At 38.0% G+C, this 19799-nt stretch overlaps 1 protein-coding gene across 3 annotated transcripts in view; it reads right to left on the bottom strand.

The window, feature by feature from the left end:
- USP47 (ubiquitin specific peptidase 47) overlaps window positions 1-6861 on the bottom strand; it is a 109715-nt gene extending 102854 nt beyond the window's left edge. For 2 of the 3 annotated variants that reach the window (XM_040638812.1, XM_040638814.1), the window contains exon 1: window positions 6595-6860. In XM_040638812.1, coding sequence (XP_040494746.1) covers window positions 6595-6633 — 39 coding nt within the window. In that variant the 5' untranslated portion in view covers window positions 6634-6860. Of the gene's footprint in view, window positions 1-6594 lie in introns of all 3 variants that reach the window. The other variant, XM_040638813.1, reaches the window with a different exon arrangement.
- Between the last annotated feature and the right edge of the window lie 12938 nt (window positions 6862-19799).

Below are 19799 nucleotides of genomic sequence, written 5' to 3'. Positions count from 1 at the left end.
ACTACTTACAATATGACAATACTGGGAAGACTGAGCAGGACTGAGAAGTGTGTCTGCATATGGCTGGGGATAGCGGTAAACCTTATCTTCTACTGTAGTAAGTCAGTAGATAAAGCCTTAAAACTGAAAACTCAAGAAAGAACACTACAAACATGCCATTTTGAGATGTGGACATAAATATCAAAGAAATGAGTTGAAAGTGGTTATCTCTGAAAAGCCCGAAATAAAAGGAAGAGGGAATTTGCAGAGGACTTCTGTTTTGTCAATAGTCCTGCAAAACTATTCAATTTTTTTAAGTGTGTACATGTATAACTTTGATAAAAATTAAACTTAAAAAAATCAACTGAAGCTAGATCATGAAGTACTTTCACTGGTTAAGACCATACTGACTTAGAACCAACCAGCTTTAAAACTTTGAGCAAGGTCCTCAACCCCTTTAAGCCTTACCTTCTTCATCTACAAGATAATGAAAATAATAGACGCCTTAAAGGGGTGTGACAGGGAATTAAATAAGATAACGTATGTAAAAGGTTTACCACAGTGTATGGCAGGCAGTGCTTATAAATAGTACCTATTACTCAATTTGCAATCAGAGGGTAATAAAACTATAAACTTTAAAGTAAGGAAATCATAATCTTCACCTGTTTTAGAAAGTAACTCTGACAACTGTACAGAGGATGGCTTTGTAAAGAGAAGAGCCTAGAAGTCAGAGACCTTTTAGCAGGGCTACATCTGAATGGGAAAAGAGGCAGAGCTACAAAGTGAAAGGTAAGGGTACAAGAGATTATTTTCCATAATTTAAATATGAGAAAAAGGAAAACGACGGAGTCAAAAAAAAAATCTCCTAACTTAAGCAAATAAATAGATGCTGACGACACTTACTGCACAGAACACAGAAAGAATTATGTTGAGAACATGAGGAAAGAGAAGAGATATGAGCTTGATATTACCTACATGTAATCTGTGGGTCCTAGCATACAACCAAATACAGATATCAGGTATGCAGGTGGAAATCTGAATCTAGAAGAAGAGAGGTCAGGGCTGGAGACAGAAATGGGTATATTACAATCAAATGCTGAAGCCATGCAACTGGATCAGATTACTCTGCAGCAAACTCAGAACAAGGAGAGAGGGGAAAGATAAAAATCATGAGCACAGGGGCGCCTGGGTGGCTCAGTCGTTAAGCATCTGCCTTCAGCTCAGGGCCCCATCCCAGAACTCGAGCCCCTCATCAGGCTCCTCTGCTGTGAGCCTGCTTCTCCCTCTCCCACTCCCCCTGCTTGTGTTCCCTCTCTCGCTGGCTGTCTCTCTCTGTCAAATAAATAAATAAAATCTTTTTTTAAAAAATCATGAGCATAAAAAACAACACTATGACACAATACCAATAATTGCCTCAAAAACTACAATTAGATCATCTAAGTTTCTTTTTTTAAGTAATGTACATGCCCATCGTTGAAATAAGTAAAGAAAATCTAAATAAAGCCCAATGATCCAGATATCCAGGAACAACAGTTGTTAATAGAGTATTCCTTCTAATCTTTCAATGCATATAACCCTAAATTGTCCATATCATTCCTGACAAATTTGGAATCATATAAAACTGCACTCAGCTTTTTTGCTTTATTAAGTCAGCATTTCCAATGGTATCTTAAATACCAATGATTTTTTATTAAACACTCCAATTTCTGTAAACCACTGATGAGTGTTACTTGACATAACTGCCATGCTAGCCTTACTGGTAAAGGAGAATCAACACCCTGATTTTTTTTTTAAAGGCTAATTTTTAAAGAATGACCAAAAGCAAGAAAGACCACTACAGCACATTTTGAGTAATTAAATCAAGAGACATAAAATTAAAAGAATATTCATTTGATATGGACCATAATAAATATTGATGGATTTTATTAAAAACCAGACGAGAGATAAAAAAAAAAAAAGCAAGTTGCTTTAATGTTTTGGGAGTTCTCAACATCAATGGTCTTTATATACTTGTGGGGTCACTGTGAAGCTCAAATGTGTTAATATACACGAAGCACATTTAACAGTATCTGACATACAATAAATGCTTAATAAATATTGGTTATTTCTATCATCACAATTAGTTTCATATGGAAACTGTTTATTGCATGGAAAAGAGGCAGAAAGAAACATGATATGAAACAACTCTTTTGTCTTTTCTTCCATTTTTCCATCTTCTCTACATTTATACATTCTTTGGACATCACTTTAAGTACTATTTTAAAACCATTAGATATGTATCTTATCCTTAATTATACTCTAAGATACTTGAAGGAAGAATGAATTTTTGCTATTTCCTCAAAATGTTCCTTACATAGCAGAGTACAGTAATATGCACAGCAAAGACTCAATAAATATTAGTGTCACAAATGTTGTTGTTAACCACAATGAACAGACCATACTATACTGCCTTTGCTCTTCGCTGCGTGTAACAATTTCGGAGGAATACTAAAAACACTGGATTGTACCTAAAAGAGAACAACTGAGAAACGAGTAAAGAACTAAGGATCCTCAGATTACAGAACAGAGGGGGTTGGCCTTCCTACTTGCCTTTCCCATTTTCAACAATAAGAAAAACTGTCCTATGGGAAATGATTTAAGACTTCTCTGTTGTCCAAGGCAATTATCAAAAGATGGTAGGTACAGAGGTCTAGACTTCTCTCAACTCAAAAACTTAAAATAACAGATCTCTTCTAAGGCAAAGATGTTATCAGAGATTAGTCATGAAGGTGTTCAAGCAAGGGTTGGAAAACAGCTTGTCAAGGAACTGTGCTGCAGAAAACAGCCAAGTAGGGGATAATTGGTTAGAATTCCAAGTTTCTTCACACCCTGTAACCACATCAATAAATATTACCGAATAACTGCTCCAGAAAGTATACTGTCCTGGACCTATAATGTATACAAAAACAGAAAACTGAGAGAAACACACAAAGATTTCTGCTGCCAAGGAATTTGTAACAAATATATAAAATGCGTATTACAGTTTGAGAGCATAACAGATGTCACCAAGCACTATTTATTAATTGCCAAATGAATTGTAGTCATATAAAAGGTCTTCTAAGAAGGAGAAATCCCTAAGGTTAAAATGGTCATAAAAAGATTTTTAGAATAAACAAGGTATAGGGTACTTATGGAAAAATGTACATGAAGGTTCTGAACAGAGAAGAAGAAAGAGGGATAGTACTAAAAGAACTGAAAATGAAAAGCAAGTTAAGAGAAACCCATTCAGCTGCATTAAAAACATGTTTCATGGGAGGAGAGATAAGCTGAAAAGGAAGGTTGTGGCCAGAATCAACTGTACTAGGCCTTGAATACAAAGCTAAGTAGTTTCAAATTTATCCTGTATACGGCATCTGTAGCAACTACTCAACTCTGCTATAGCCACAGACAATAATAAATAAATGGGCATGGCTGTGTTCTAATAAAACCTTTTTTATGAATACTGAAATCTGAATTTCATATATTTTCATCTGTCACAGAATATTATTCTACTTATCTTTTACAATCTGGAAATGTGAAAGTCATTCTTAACTCATGGGCCATACAAAAACAGGCTACCAGTTGGATTTGGCCCACGGGATTGTCCAATACCTGTAGTACAGTAAGCGGCCTTCTTTGGAGTCCTCTAAGATATATCCATCCTTGAGCTTCAGGGACCAAAATAATATATTATTCATTCAACAACTACACACATGCATGAATGCACACACCTAACCAAGATCTAAATCTAGTAGGGGTTAGGGGTTCCCTATACAAAGGTCCTAAATAAACAAAAAACAACAACAAAACCCTCTAGATTATTAATAAGCCATTAGAACAGAAGCAAATTTTTATTTTAATTTTACAATTTATTTTCACATAGTAAATGTACTTAGAGAGTTACAAACTACTCTTACAGACCCTCCAGGTCATATGGAGGTAACTATAAAATAAAGTATAATCAAGGAATAGTGAAGGGATGTGAGTTCGAATCCTTACATTGTCATTTACTCATTATGTGACCCTAAACAAGTCACTTTCAATCCTCTGGCCCTATTTTCCTCATCTGTAAAGTGAAAGAGTTTAAGTTACTAGATGATCACTATACTCTCCCTTTAGCACTGCATGATTCTAATCTGACTTAAAAGACAGGGAATGGCAAAAGCGATAATTAAGGACACAGAAAAGGCACTGACTAAATTAGCAGGCAGATAAGACAAACAGGTAGGAAAAAAGACCAAAAAAGTAAAATATTACTAAACTCAAGGATTTTTTTTTTTAAGTATTATATGCAACAGAAAACCCAAGGAAGAGAAGCAAGAAAGAATAATTCAGGAAGAGGAGTATGGCCATCAAAAAAGAAAGAACTAGTTAGCAAGCTAAAAAAGGCAAAAACTTCAAGTGACAGTCTTAAGACTAGAGACTACTGTGCATGCTTCCAGGAATCATGAGAAAAGCCAGGGAAAGAGAACAGCCTGACGATCAATCTAGAGGCTGGGGTGGGGTGAGGGGGAAGCATATGTTCCAAAAAAATGTAAAAGAAAAAAAAAGTTGGGATATGCTTGAAGCCTCAGGTAAGGGAGTTAGTCTTAAAGGAGAGGCAATTAATCTTTAAAATCCAAAAGGAAAAAGCAGCATCACAGTATTGGTTTTTACACAACAGATATTTTCCCGCAAAGCTGCATATCCATATCATGTTTTTTTTTAAGATCTCAAATTATTAGGGAAATAAATCTGATGTTTCATTTTCTTAAAGCAGAGTTTCACCTATACTGTATTTTTCTGACGCTCAAAAAATTAAGGACTAACTTTGCTTTTTGTAAGAAGGAAAACCAGCAGTATGTAGCTCTAAAAGAAAATGCATGTTTATCTTTCTTCTGTCCTTGTGTAAGAGTTACTTATGGAGTAAAATACCTCTCTCTCTCTCTCTCTTTTTTTTTTTTTTTAAGATTTTATTTATTTGACAGAGCTAGAGACAGCCAGCGAGAGAGGGAACACAAGCAGGGGGAGTGGGAGAGGAAGAAGCAGGCTCATAGCAGAAGAGTCTGATGTGGGGCTCGATCCCATAACGCCGGGATCACGCCCTGAGCCGAAGGCAGACGCTTAACCGCTGTGCCACCCAGGTGCCCCTAAAATAGCTCTCTCTTAAATGAAGCTCAACGAATATTACCAGCACTCTTTCTCCTAGTAGCTTTGAAAGCTCCCAAGGCAAGAACTCTGATTAATTCATCTGTTTATCTGCTTTGCACAGAGTCGGTGATGCTCGATAAATAAATACCGACACATGATAACTAAGTTTAAAAAAAAAGGGGCGCCTGGGTGGCTCAGTCGTTAAGCGTCTGCCTTTGGCTCAGGGCGTGATCCCAGCGTTCTGGGATCGAGCCCCACGTCAGGCTCATCCTCTGGGAGCCTGCTTCTTCCTCTCCCTCTCCCCCTGCTTGTGTTCCCCCTCTCACTGGCTGTCTCTCTGTCAAATAAATAAATAAAATCTTAAAAAAAAAAAAAACTGTCCTTGCAAAACAACTACCATCTGATAATGTAGGAAAAATATTTTATCACAGATACATAACTCCAGTATCACTTTTGCAGTGTCAGAGCTTGCTTAAGTAGCAACAAATTGCTACAAAGCAACTAAAAAAGCTAAAATAATTAGAATTTTTAATGAATATCACTTATAAACATCAAGATTCTACACAGCTCATTTCAACAGGACACTGCCTCTATTCAAGATATATGAGAAATAAAAATCCAAAGCATTAGCCTGATGATCAAACAGTTAAAAATACACATTTGGATACGCTGAAGATATTTATAAAGCCAACAGGGATACTATTAATATATTGAAATTCACTGGCCAGCGCTGGATACTACCATTAATCTTCTACTACTATTCAAGAGAAGCCAAGAAGTCAAGGCTTCTCATATCACTTGCTTTTAAGAATTCAAGAAGTCACCCAAACCAGCATATACAACCCAACTACAAAAAGTAGTTGAGCTCTCCACATGGTAATGTTTAGCTATCTCTCACCTTTACGTGAAAGCCACATTTACTTTTTCAACGATCTTCCATAGGCCTCATTTAGGCAGGCCAACAGTATTACCAAGTAACAGGAGTTCAAAAAAGTAACAGTTAACTCTGCCCTCCCACAGATCTCAAGTTGGGCGTAGATTTCACAAGCCCTGGAAGCTACACACTGCCACTGTCAAAACCAGAAGCAGCACCGTCACCCTGTCGTGCCCATCAACAACTGTTAACAGAATTTTTTCTTTGAAATTATCTTGGCTCAACATGCTCAATAAGTACTTAAAAGGCCGCCTTCTCCCCCAAAGCTGGACCTGATTCCTTCCAGTCCGCTCCTTTATTCGTCCAACCCGACAAACCCGAGAGGGGAGGTCTCGGCTGCCCGCGGCCCCTAGATCCAGTCGGGTCTCCCAACTGCTCGCCGCACCCACCGTACAGCCCCCTCCATACACCTCCTCCTTCCCCCACAGCCGGGCCCGCACTCGAGCTGGGCCAGCAGCCGACCCCTCGCCCTGGCCTGCACTGCCTCGAGCGGACGCAGGCCTTGGGCCTAGCCTCCTCCGCTGGCCCCTCACCTCTTTCGGGACCAGTTGGTTCTCCTCGCCGGGCACCATGGCTCAGACTCCGGCCGCTCCTCTCCGCCCTGCCGGGGGAGGGGGCAGGGTGGTGGCGGCTCTCTAGCTCAGGAGAAAACGGCAGCGGCACTCATCCTCTCCACCGCCTGCGCTCCGGCAACCGCGGAGGCCTCAGCCTGGGCCTCAGACACCAGCGCGCAGACACCGACCCACGGCTGCTCCGCCGCCGCCGCCGCCGTCGCCTTCGTCGTCGGCCCCTCCCCCAGCCCGCCGCAATCAATGGAAAAATGGCGGCGGCCGCTCTCGCGAGAATTCGGGCCGTCGGGCTAGTAGCCCGGCGCCAGGCGCCCAAGGTGCCGAGGCAGCTGTCGCTCGCGTCTAATTACCTCAGCTCTTACTCAGCCCCGGGATGTACAAAATTGGTGGAGCGGCCATGCAAACGCCTTTCATGGGAGGGATTCTGGACCGTCCATCTCGGGACTCCCTCTGCCGGCAGGGAAAGGACCAGGCCTCAGAATCCTCCATGCCTGCTTGGGCTCTTCGGACTCTGCCCACCAGGAAAAGACTCGAGCCGAAAGCTCCTTCTCTGACCCTACCACCAACCAACACCGCCCTCCCTTCCCGTTAGAAAAGCGCCTTAACTCCATCCCCTCTTCACAAAGCCCGGGCCTCTCCTGGAAGAGAAAGCGTCACGGGCGGTCTCCCGGCGTCCGCCCTCGGACGCGGCCGCAGCCAGGAGGAACTGCGTTTTCTTTTCCCCCTCTCCCTCCACTTGGACGGCCCCGGCTCCAGGGACCTCGAGGCCATCTCGTGCGAGGGGAGGCGGCAGCCCTCGCCTCAGAGAAACGGTGTCACATCCCTGCGCCCCCCCCCCCCTTAGAGCGGCACTCTCTTGGCCCCTTTATGGGAACTTCAACAGGTTCCATTCTGGGACTGAGATCGCTGAGAGTAGGGCTGCAGTTTGAACTTTACCATCCTCCTTAAGAATATTTTCAGAGTATTTAAATCTCCTCTGACTGTAAGCACTGTGCTGTTTTATACGAAACGAATTACACAATAGTTATTTTTCCAAATCTCACTCATTAAACCTTCCTTTATGAAGACTCGGTGGGGTGTCCCTCCTGAAGACTTCCGTGGGTACAGTGAGATTTCACACCATGCTGAGATAAAACAATCCTTCCATATTCCTAACACCCACAGTATCAACTACCCGTACTTAGCTCTCTAAACTTTTTTTTGATTGCATGCCCCTACTAGCAAAAGAAAAAAAAAAAAAGCTCTGTAAGTCTATATACTTATGTAAGTTATATACACGTCTTGCTACATGTAACATAAAATATTTTTAAAATGTAAAAAGGATAAGATAAAAAAATAAACAATTAAAAGTTATTTTTATATTAATGGTATAAAGAATTGTTACTAAAAATATTTAGTGAAAGAAATATGATTGACTAGGTTTCAATGGTTTTTAAAATCTTTAATAGTTTGTGAAGCAGTTATTAAACTGATTCAACGTTCAGGTTATTTCTGTACCTCATTTTAATAGCTGTCATAAGCTGAAAAAGATAACTCACAAAGATATGTAGATCCTAATGGAAGAAGCACATCTCTGGCTGCTCTTACTAATGCAAGTATTCATTTTTATCTCTTCCATCCACCAATCATGAAAAGTTTTTATTGAAACTCAACTACTAACTTTCTATCTTCCATGATGTCAGCCAGAAAATGTTGCATTTTTATATTTTTAACAAATGGGTTCAGAACACTTTGGATTGCATTGCTTGGAAGAGTTTTCAATACCTTGAAAAATTCTGCCTGCAAGTTTTAGTGTACATGTGTAAGTTTTTTTAGGGTACTGATCCTGTCTTTATTTCAAATTTTGATATTTTGTTAATAGATTTTTGCATTAATTTTGAATCTTTAAAATATGGTATTAAGATATTATTTATCTTGATTACGGAGTTCTGGCATCCCCCTTAAATTTTGCACCCAAGGTGAAGGCCTCACTTACCTTACAATTGTCTCAGCCTTAGGTAGCACACGAACATCATTTTTGCATCAAAATCCCGTAATAGAAGTATTTCCAAATCTCTGATTTCAAAGTGTTATCCCTGCTAATAAAATAGTTTCTGTACAGCTCATGATAGAAGTAGACATGTCATCTCTCCTATCACCTTTTCTGCTTATGTTTGCATTATTATCTCCAACTCATGTTTTCTTTTCAGACATCTTTTTTAGCTACTTTCAGTTTAGTAAGGGGTCAGTTTAATGAAATAATAATGTAACTGGTAAATCTACTTAACCCAGCCACATAAACTGAAATAAATCACAATATATTAAGGAGAAATAAAGTGAAGAAATCCCTGAATTGTTCCCCACATTGCATAATTCACACTTTTCACTCATTAATAGTGAGATGCCAGTGTCAATCTGTATGTTGAATATTTGCAAGACTTAGTTTTCTCTGTTTTTAGATAAATATAAATATTTTTTAAGGTTCTAATGTTTTCTTCCCATGATCCACATTCTGTGATTGTATTCTTCTCTTTGGAGGCCATTGGCACGGCTGTATTAAAGCCTGATAGGTTTGTTGTTCTGCAACAAATATTTATGGAATAAGTATAGAAATCAATGAATTGATTAATAAATAAGTGAACAAATATTGATATAAGGCTACTCTTCCTAGTAAATTAAATCACTAATATTACATGCATACGTGTTTTTGTATATGGATTTTACGTCTTCAGCCCTGACCTCTCCCATGGATGCCAAACTTATATATACATCTACGTTTTTGATGACTTGAAACATCTCAAATCCGAACAGATCATTTTTTATTTCTGAGCCTCCCCCATCTCCCTTCTGCAACATATGCTCTGCCAATTCTCTCCATCTCAATAAATTGTACCATCATCAATTCAGTTTATCCAGCTGAAAACTCGAGAATCTTCATCTCACATTCAATTCATTACTAAGTGCTGTTGCTTCATCCTCTGAAACATATCCCAATCTAACCAGTTCTCTTTATATCCACTACTTCCCATCCTATTCCAATCATCATCTTTTCTTGCCTGGACTACTGCCCTTGTCTCCTAACAGGGTTCCCAGTTTCTACTCTTATCCCCCAAACTTCATACTCTACAAAGCATCCATAGTGACCCTTCTAAATTATATCAGATTATATATAATTCTTAGTTAAAATCTTCTCTTAGTTAAAACCCTTCAAAGATTTTCTGTCCCACTCAGCATAACATCCATACTCCTTGCCATGGCCTACAAAGTCCAGTGCAAACTAGCCCCTGGCCCCCTTGCTCATCTCATCTACCTCTTCCTCTTATACCAATGACCCAGTCATTCTGCCCTTATTGAAGCTTGTTAAATACATTAAGTTTACCCTGTACTACAAAGTCTTTATACTAGTTATCCCTTTCCCTAAATGTTCTTCTCCCAAATCTTTGCTCTTATCTAGTTCTATCTCATCATTTGGGCCTTTCAAATGTTTCCTCTTCAAAGAGGACTTTCACGACCATTCAGTCTAGGCTGCTTGTGCTTAATATATTCTCTGTTTCTGGAAAAGTGTCTCGTACATAGTAGGTGCTTAATAAATTTTTGTTGAATTAATTACCTTTTTTAGGTGAGATTCACATTTTTAAAAATTGCCAGGACGGGTGTTGATCAGAAGCTTGTCGCTTTTCCTTATACATTTTTTGGGATTATTTTTCTTTATCCCTTCATATAAAATGTTCATGATATAACCCCAGTCAAAACATGAAAAAAACATCAGGCAAACCCAGACGGGGGGGGGGGGCATTCTACAGGATACCTGGCTAGTATTCCTCAACACAGTTAAGCTCAAGAAAAACAATGAAAGACTGAGAAATGGTCACAGACCAGAGGAGACTGGAGAGATATGACACCTATACGCAGCGTGGTACCCTGAGTTAGATCCTGGAACAGAAAGATACACTAATGAAAACACTAGTGAAATACAAATGAAATTGGTCGTTTGGTTACCAATAATGTTCCAATGTCAGTTTCTCGGTTTTGATACACGAACGCTGGTAATGTACACTGGCAATGTAAGGGGGCACTAGGAGGGGTACGTGTAGACTCTCTGTTTTATCTTAGCAACGTTTCTGCAAATCTAAAATTTTTCCAAAATAAAAAGTGTATTTGTCCAAGGGGAGCCTGGGTGTCTCAGTTGGTTGAGCATCTGACTCCTGATTTCAGCTGAGGTCATAATCTCAGGGTCCTGAGATGGAGCCCCACAACAGGGTCCGTGCTCACTGCAGAGTTTGCTTGTCTCTCTCCATCCCCCTGTTTCTCTCATGCTCTCTCTCTTGCTCTCTCAAATAAATAAATAAATAAAATCTTTAGAATTGTCCATAGTGATACTTACGGCATTTCTTTTTCTTCTTCTTTTTTTTCTTTTATATATCAAGACCCTTCACAAAACATTTCTATATTTTAAACTATTTTTAAAGCCATATAGTCCAAGTCATATTGTATAATTTAAGAGCTAGTGATGATGTTCACTCCTATAACTGTAACTATCAGTAATACTGTTAAATGTATTCCATAAATGTGAATAGAAAATTTCACCATGACTATGTTTTAATAAAGTTAAAAAGATCTTTAGTCAGTGTGATAGGGATTTGGACCCCTGTTTTGAGATCTAAGCTCAGACACTTTTTCCATATAAGACCTCTCCAAACCTCTTTTTTTCTCAACTAGAAAATGGGGTAAGAAAGTGGACCCTTAGCATTTACCAACCTAATATTTGCAGTTTTCACCAGAAAAGTCCATGATATGTACAACCGTCCATAATTGTGCAACAGAGGAAATTTAAATTTTACACATTAGCCAGAGTATAGGAGACTAGGAAACTGAGTGGTTGAAAGAATAAGCTGAAAATGTTTCTTGAATTTGAATCCTACCTCTGTTATTATTAACTGTGTGGTCTTCCTTGAATAGATTTCTTAAATTCACTAAGCTTCAATTTTCTTATCTGTAAAATGAGGATAATAGCCCAAATTTACAAGGTATGTTAAATAACAAAGAAAATAATGATAATCATAACACTATAACAATTAAGATATGTGGAGATATATACATATATACATACACACACACACATATATATATATTCAGCCTCGTTCTAGAAGCTTTACACATATTATTTCACTCAATTCTCTCAACTTTTTATATATAACTATGACTATTAGCCCCATCTTGCAAGTAAGGAACTTGATATAGAGTCTTCGAAGTGTGCAGCACACTGCCCAGCACATACTAAACTATCAATATATACTGGCTATAATTATCCCAGCACTTGACTGAGCTCCATGAGGGATTGTGCAGCCCTAACAATGCCTGGCATATAGTAGGTGCTTTTAAATATTTGTGGAACAAATGAATAAATAAACCAGTCATTTAGCTACTGAATTAATCTTGTTAATCACCCAGCAACTGTTCTTTGACATAGTTTCTTTATTGCCTACTCTTCTCCACTTATGTAGTACCTCCATGAAAATGCCTAAAATGTTCTTTTTTTGAAAAAGGCTCTGAAATGAAATCCAACAATTAGCAATGAGATTAAAGAAATGAATAAAGTGATGGATCTTTGCCATGAGATAGTCTGTTTGATTGAGTCAGAGAGTGGAATGTAAAATTAGTCAAAGGCTTATATTTGTGATGGAAATGACATCATCAACAAAGAAGCAAGAAAAAACAAAACAAAACAAAAAAACAATTTGGGAAACTATATTCAGTGAGTGCTTCCACCACTAGGATAAAAAAAAAAAAATTGGCATCAGCTGAGTAGAAACCCTAGTAAACACTAAAAAGATGACTAACTCTTGGTGTAAAGATATAGGAAGCATGATGCTCAAGAAAATGTAACCTAGGAGAAACCTAGAAACATATACACGTATTTCTATGAAGCACTTAATGAGAACATTAGTGGAGCTCACAACCCACTTCGGCCTCAAAGAAAGATCCGTTCAAGAACCTGACATAGCATTTTCTATTGACATAAACTAAAAAAAAAAAAAAAAAAAAAAAATTCATTGCCATGGAAGTGTGTGTCACCTCTTTCTGAGCTGAAGAAGTTCATGAAAGAAAGGGTTTATGGGTCAGTATGTTCAACAGCATAAAAAGAAGCTCACACCAACAAAAAATGCCTCGCAAATTTATCAAAGGAAGAGACACAAATATCAGAATTTAACACAACCGAAGACAAACTGACCATGATTCATCCTAGCTTCCTCTAAGTTTCTACAAACACTTCAATGTCAAGGTCCAAAATAAGGAGGAATCTAATAAAAGAAAGTTGGAGTCAAGATGTTAATCTTTTGAAATGATTTCACAAGATCTTTGTAATAGAGTAGTACTTATAAAGTTGGTGTCTGAAGACATCTCAATATTCCTTGAGAATATCAAGTGCTCTTTGTAATAATTACTTTACAAAATTATGAGGATTAGAAATAATGTATACAGAGATGAATATTTTATAATAATATTGTCATGGAACAAAAATAAAACCCAGAGTGTAAAAGGAAAGATGGTAATTAAATCTTTTCAACTTGTGTGTAGCAAAATATTGATATAAAGTTAAAAGACAAAACTTCAGCTGGAAGAATATTTGCAACAAATATAACAAATGGCTAATTTCCTTAACATAAAAGAGCTCTCATAAATCAATAAGGAAAAGAACAACTTCTGCATAAAGGAGAAAAACTGGCACTTCACACAAAAATGAAATACAAATCACCAGTAAACATCTGAAAAGATGCTCTACTTTACTCATTATTAAAGAACTGCAACTGAAAAAAACCAAAATGCCATTTTCACTCTCAGATCAGCAAGATTTATGGGGACATAAGAACTCATTTAAATGTTGTAGAATATGAATTAGTACAAACATCTTTGAAGACAATATGGTAATATGTACATCAAAATTATACACAAAATATACACATCTTTCAACCCAGCAGTTCTAAGATTATCCTACCGTACAAATAAACAAAGATATACAGGCATACCTCAGAGATACTGAAGACCCCAGACCACCACAATAAAGTGAACATCTCAATAAAGTAAGCGAAATGAATTTTTTTGTTTCCCAGTGCATATAAAAATTACGATTCCACTATACTGTAGATTATTAAGTGTGCAGTAGCATTATGTCCAAAAACCAATGCGCGTGCCTTAATTAAAAAATATTTCATTGCTAAAAAATGCTAACCGTCATCTGAGCTTTCAGTGAGCCATAATCTTTTTGCTGCTGGAGGGTCTTCTCTCGATGTTGATGGCTGCTGACTGATCAGAGTGATAGTTGCTGAAGGTTGGGGTGACTGGCAATTTGTTAAAATAAGATAACAATGAAGTTTGCCACCCTGATTGACTCCTTTCATCAATGATTTCTCTGCAGCATCTGATGTTGTTTGATAGCATTTTACCCACAATGAACTTTTCAAAATTGAAGTTAATCCTCTCAAGCCCTGCCTCTGCTGTAACAATTAAGTTTATGTAACATTCTAGATCCTCTGTTGCCATTTCAACAATCTTCACAGCCTCTGTGCCAGGAATAGATTCCATCATAAGAAAACCCCCTTTTTCTTCTTCTCAGGAAGCAACTTCTCAGCTATTAAAGTTTCATCATGGGATTGTAGCTATTCGGTCCCATCTTCAGGCTCTACTTCTAATTCTTGTTCTCTTGCTTTTCCACCAGTCTGCAGTTATCTCCTCCACTGAAGTCTTGATCCCCTCAAAGTCATCCATAAGGGTAGGAGCAGCTTCTCCCAAACTCCTGTTAATGTTGATATTTTGACTTCTTCCCCAAAACACAAACGTTTAACAGCATCTAGAATGGCGAATCCTTTCCAAAGGTTTCAATTTTCTTTGCCCAGCTCCCTCAGAGGAATCACTATCTAGGGCAGCTATAGCCTTATGAAATGTATTTATTAAAAAATAAGGCTTGAAAGATGAAATTACTCCTTGATCCAAGGGCTGCAGAATGGATGCTGTGTCAATAGGCAAGAAAACAATATTAATCTCACTGTACATCTCCATCAGAGCTCTTGGGTGACCAGGTGCATTGTCAATGAGCCGTAATGATTTAAAAGTAATCTTTTTTCCTGAATAGTTCTCAACAGTGGGCTCAAATTATTCAGTAGACCATGTGGTAAAACAGATGCGCTGTCATCCGGGCTTTGTTGTTCCATTTACAGAGCACAGGCAGAGTAGATTGAGCATAATTCCTGAGGGCCTCAGGAGTTTCAGAACGGTCAATGAGCATTGGCTTCAATTCAAAGTCATCAACGGCATTAGTCATTCTGCCCACTGAGGAGGCCCGGCATTGACTTTTCCTCTCTAGCTATGAAAGTCCTAGGGGACATCTTCTTCCAACAGAAGACTGTTTCACCTGCATTGAAAATCTGTTCAGTGTAGCCACCTTCATGACTAATCTGAGCTAGATCTTCTGGATAACTTGCTGCAGCTTCTGTATCAGCACTTATAGAGATAGCCTCTTTCCTTAAACCTCATGAACCAACCTCTGCTACCTTCAGTCTTTTCTTCTGCAGCTTCCTCACCTCTCTCAGCCTACCTAGAATTAAAGAGAGTTAGGGCCCTGCTCCAAAATAGACTTTGGCTTAAAGGAATGGTGTGGTTGGTTCGATCTTCTCTCCAGACCACAAAAACTTTCTCCATATCAGCAATAAGGCTGTTTCACTTTCTTACCATTCATGTGTTCACTGGAGTAGCACTTTGAATTTCCTTCAAGGACTTTTCCTTTGTAGTAACAACTTAAGTAACTCTTGCGAGAGGCCTAATTTTTGGCTTATCTTAACTTTCGACATGCCTTCCTCACTAAGCTTAATTATTTCTGGCTTTTGATTTAAAGTGAGACTCATGTGACACTTCCTTTCACTTGAACACTTAGAACCCATTGTAGAGTTATTGATTGGCCTAATTTTAATATTGTCGTGTCTAGGGGAATAGGGAGGCCAAGGTTGGTGGAGCAGTCAGAACACACAACATTAATCAATTAAATTCACTGTCTTATATGGGCATGGTTCATGGTGCCCCCAAAACAATTACAACAGCGACATCAAAGATCACTAATCACACATCAGCATAATTAATATAATAATGAAAGAGTTTGAAATATTGCAAGAATTATCAAAATCTGATGTAAAGACATGAAGTAAGCAAATGCTGTTGGAAAAATGGTGCCAATAGACTTCCTAGATGCAGGGTTGTCATAACCCTTCAATTTGTAAAAACTTTAGATCTGTAAAGTGCAATAAAGCAAAGCACAATAAAATGAGGCATGCCTGTACACAAAATGATGGTCATTACAGTATTGTTTGCAATTACCAAAACTAGAAACAACATGAAAATTTGTCAACAGGATTATGTAAATTATCGGACACCTATGCTATATAACACTATGCAGTTATTAAAATAGAGTGAGGTAGAAAAATAAAACTTGAGGTGGACTAAATGCAGCGTGGTGTGCTGGCTTGCATCCCGGAACAGGAAAAGGACATTAGCAGAGAAGCTAGTGAAATGTGAACGAAGTCCAGAGTTTAGTTAATACGAATGTACCAATGTTAATTCTTATGGATGACAAATGTACCTTACTTATGTAACGTGTTCATCTTTCATGTCTCATATTACTTATAAGTTCGTATTACAACTTTCTGTAAGTCCAACATTATTCCAGTTTGAAAAGTTTATTTTTAAAAAGTGATACAGAAAGAAAATCAAGATCTAAGAAATGAAAAAAAGCAAGCTGCAGAATAGTATGTATAGCAATTTGTGCAGTAAAAGATGAGGGTTATATATATACTATTATAGGCATAGACATCTCTAGGAGCACATGATCTTATTCCACCAAAAAGAAAGTTTACAGTAGTTACCTCTGAGTCCTTGGAATAGAGATTGTCAACTTCAATATCAGTGTAGGTTGGGATCTTTTAATTTTCACTTTCACATTAAACCATGCCGTGTTCTTTAAACTCTTTTGCCATGGGGGCATGTGTGTCTTATATTATTTATTTATTTTTAAAATTTGTTTAAAAATTTTTTTATTGTGTTATGTTAGTCACCATACAGTACACCTTTAGTTTTTGATGTAGTGTTCCAGGATTCATTGTCTTATGTAATTTAAAAACAACTAATTAAAAGAATAAGGTACGGAAATTGACTAACATGGTGACTGATACATCGTAGATGTTCAGTATTTGAAAACTTTTGGCTTTTTATTATCAGCTTTGGTTCATAAGTTCTTTATTATATCTCTGATGACAATCATAAATTTTTGTGGCATATTTACTATGGTCCAAGCCCTGTGTTAAATATTTTACACGCAGGATTTCATTGCTTCCCCCCAACAACATTCTGAGTTGGGTAACTTTATTATCCCCATTTTACAGACAAGAAAACAAGAATGGAGAAATCAAGTAACTTGCCAAGGTCACGGGGCTGATAAATGGTGTAGTCAGGGTTGGAACCCAGCAGTCTGACTCCATAGAGACTCCACAGTCTTTGATCATAGGGAAAGCCTTGTTTGCTTCAATAGATACCATAGAAAATATTTCAACATGTAGAATATATTTTGATAGGATATATTTTAACTTCTTAATGATTAAGTGATGAGTATAATTCACCTTCAGTGGAGGAAAGCAATGATTAATGATTTTTAATTTTTAACTAAGTTGGGTGATTCAAAGTCTCTGGACCTTTCTTTTAAACTTCAGTACATGAGCTTGGCAGATTGATCCTTTACATCTTAAACGTTCAAACTAGTCTTCAATTTTTTGATGGTTTTCACTAAATTATCCCATTTTAAAAAATTATTTTTAAAAGATTTAGTTATTTAGTCCTTCGGGCCCTTGGCTGCCTCCGTTGGTGAAGCATGCGAATCTTGATCTTGGGGTTGTGAGTTCAAGCCCCACACTGGGTGTAGAGCTTACTTAAAAAAAAAAAAAAGGCCTTCAGTTATTTAATCTGTATAAATTGCTCTTTTCTAGAAGATTATGAATTTCAACATACCCTGAAAGTGAATCTTTTTTTTTTAAGATTTATTTATTTTAGAGAGAGAGAGAGAGAGCACCTATTAAAGATTTATTTGTTTATTTTAGAGAAAGAGCTCATGTGTAAGGCAGGTGGGGGGTGCAAAGGGAGAGGGAGAGAATCTCAGGCAGACTCCATGCTGAGCGCTGAGCCAGACTTGGGGCTCAACCCTGAGATCATGACCTGAGCCAAAACCAAGAGTTGGACACTCAACCAACTGAGCCACCCAAGCGCCCCATCTTTTTTTCTTTCTTTCTTTCTTTCTTTCTTTCTTTCTTTCTTTCTTTCTTTCTTTCTTTCTCTTTCATTTTTTTAAAGATTTTATTTTATTTATTTATTTGACACAGAGAGAGACAGCCAGCGAGAGAGGGAACACAGGCAGGGGGAGTGGGAGAAGAAGAAGCAGGCTCCCAGCAGAGGAGCCTGATGGGGCGTGCTCCAGGGGATCGGGCCCTGAGCCAAAGGCAAACGCTTAAAGACTGAGCCACCCAGGCGCCCCCCCCTCTTTTTCTTTAAAGAGATAAGTAGCAATTGTTATTCCTTTCCTCCTCTTCCTCTTCTTCCTTTTTTTTATAGAGTAGGTAGGGTTTTTTGTTGTTGTTGTTGATGTTGTTTGATTTTTGTTTTGCATAACATCTAAATTTGTTTATCAAGACCTTTCAACAGACCAATACATGTGAGTAAAGGAATATTTTCTCACTAGTTTACATGAGACCTCTAGTAGAAAACCAATGAAATCAACACTTGCTAGTTGCTGTTTTTTCTTTAAAGATTTTATTTATTTGTCAGAGAGAGAGAGAACACAAGCAGGAGGAGTGGCAGGCAGAGGGAGAAGCAGGCTCCCCGCTGAGCAGGAAGTCTGATGTAGGACTCGATCCCAGGACCCTGAGATCATGACCTGAGCAGAAAACAGACGCTCAACCAACTGAGCCACCCAGGCGTCCTACACTTGCTAGCTGTTGATAGAATTTTTTACATGCATAGATAATTAGGCCATTTTTTTAATTTAAAAATTTTTCAGGATCTTCCACTATGATCTCATTTTGTCAATAATCCAATTTATTGGATTCCTGCTGTGTATATGGCACTGTCGTTTATGAGGAGTCATAAATTCTTAGCCAGATTCAATGTCTCATTTCATTTAACTACAACAACTTCAAAATTCACTATGTGTGTGAGCACTAGAATCATGTAAGGCTCTTTGGAAGATAAAACATAATAAATAAAACCTAGAAAGTAGATCATAAAAATAGATAAGAAAATGTGATGAAAAGAGCAGAAAATGAGCAAGGGTCATTTATCATAATAAATTAATCTCCACTAAATATCCCTAAGGTGTTTGACACTGTGATAGATGCTTAAAAGAGCATAAAGTCTGTGTGGTGGCTCATTTCTTGCATAATTGAATAAAGAAGATTAAAAATGATGGAGCATGTAAGAGCTTTATGTCTGAAAATGTACTCTGAAATTCAACTCAACAGGTATTGAGAGTCTTTTCATAAGGCATGTTGCCAGGAACTGTGCCAAATAGATGAACAAGAATGTTCTCTACTCTTAGGGAGTTCACAGTCTAGTTAGAATAGCATTATACAATGTGTGAATTAGAAGGTGCCTCTAGGTTCACAGCCTGGTGAAGAGTGCTTGGGCTAGACCTGAGCCTCCATCTACCCTCAGGTGGGCACTTGTGTGCATTTCACAACATGCACACTCACATGGAAGCCCTACCCATAAATGAAACAAATGTTTAAAATATATAACAGATCTATTAGTAAAGTCCTGTGTAGAGAAGTTGGTTCTGCCAGGACATGACATTTGAGCCTCAGATAACTGGAAAGATGTGTTAATAGTGAGGAAAAGGGGTCCCTTTGGGGGCACATGCCTAATGCAATGGCCAAGACTCAACCAAATAGTGACAGCCCAAGAGAGACACTGTGGAGAAGAGATTGGTGGAAAGCAACAGTAACCTGGGAATTCTGAGAGCTAGAGAAGAGGGTCACAAACATCATGGAGGATCCTAAATGCCACGCTAAGAAAGAGGTCAGGCATTTTAGGGTTGTTAGCAGAGACATTCGAAATAAATTTTGTTCTTCACATTTTCCTTATAAAATGTTTCATGGTAGTTT

Source organism: Ursus maritimus, unplaced genomic scaffold, assembly GCF_017311325.1.
Source record: "Ursus maritimus isolate PB19 unplaced genomic scaffold, ASM1731132v1 scaffold_23, whole genome shotgun sequence".
In the NCBI taxonomy this organism is placed as follows: domain Eukaryota; kingdom Metazoa; phylum Chordata; class Mammalia; order Carnivora; family Ursidae; genus Ursus; species Ursus maritimus.
The sequence above is the reverse complement of the archived record's forward strand: the minus strand, read 5'-3'. Positions and strand labels throughout refer to the sequence as shown.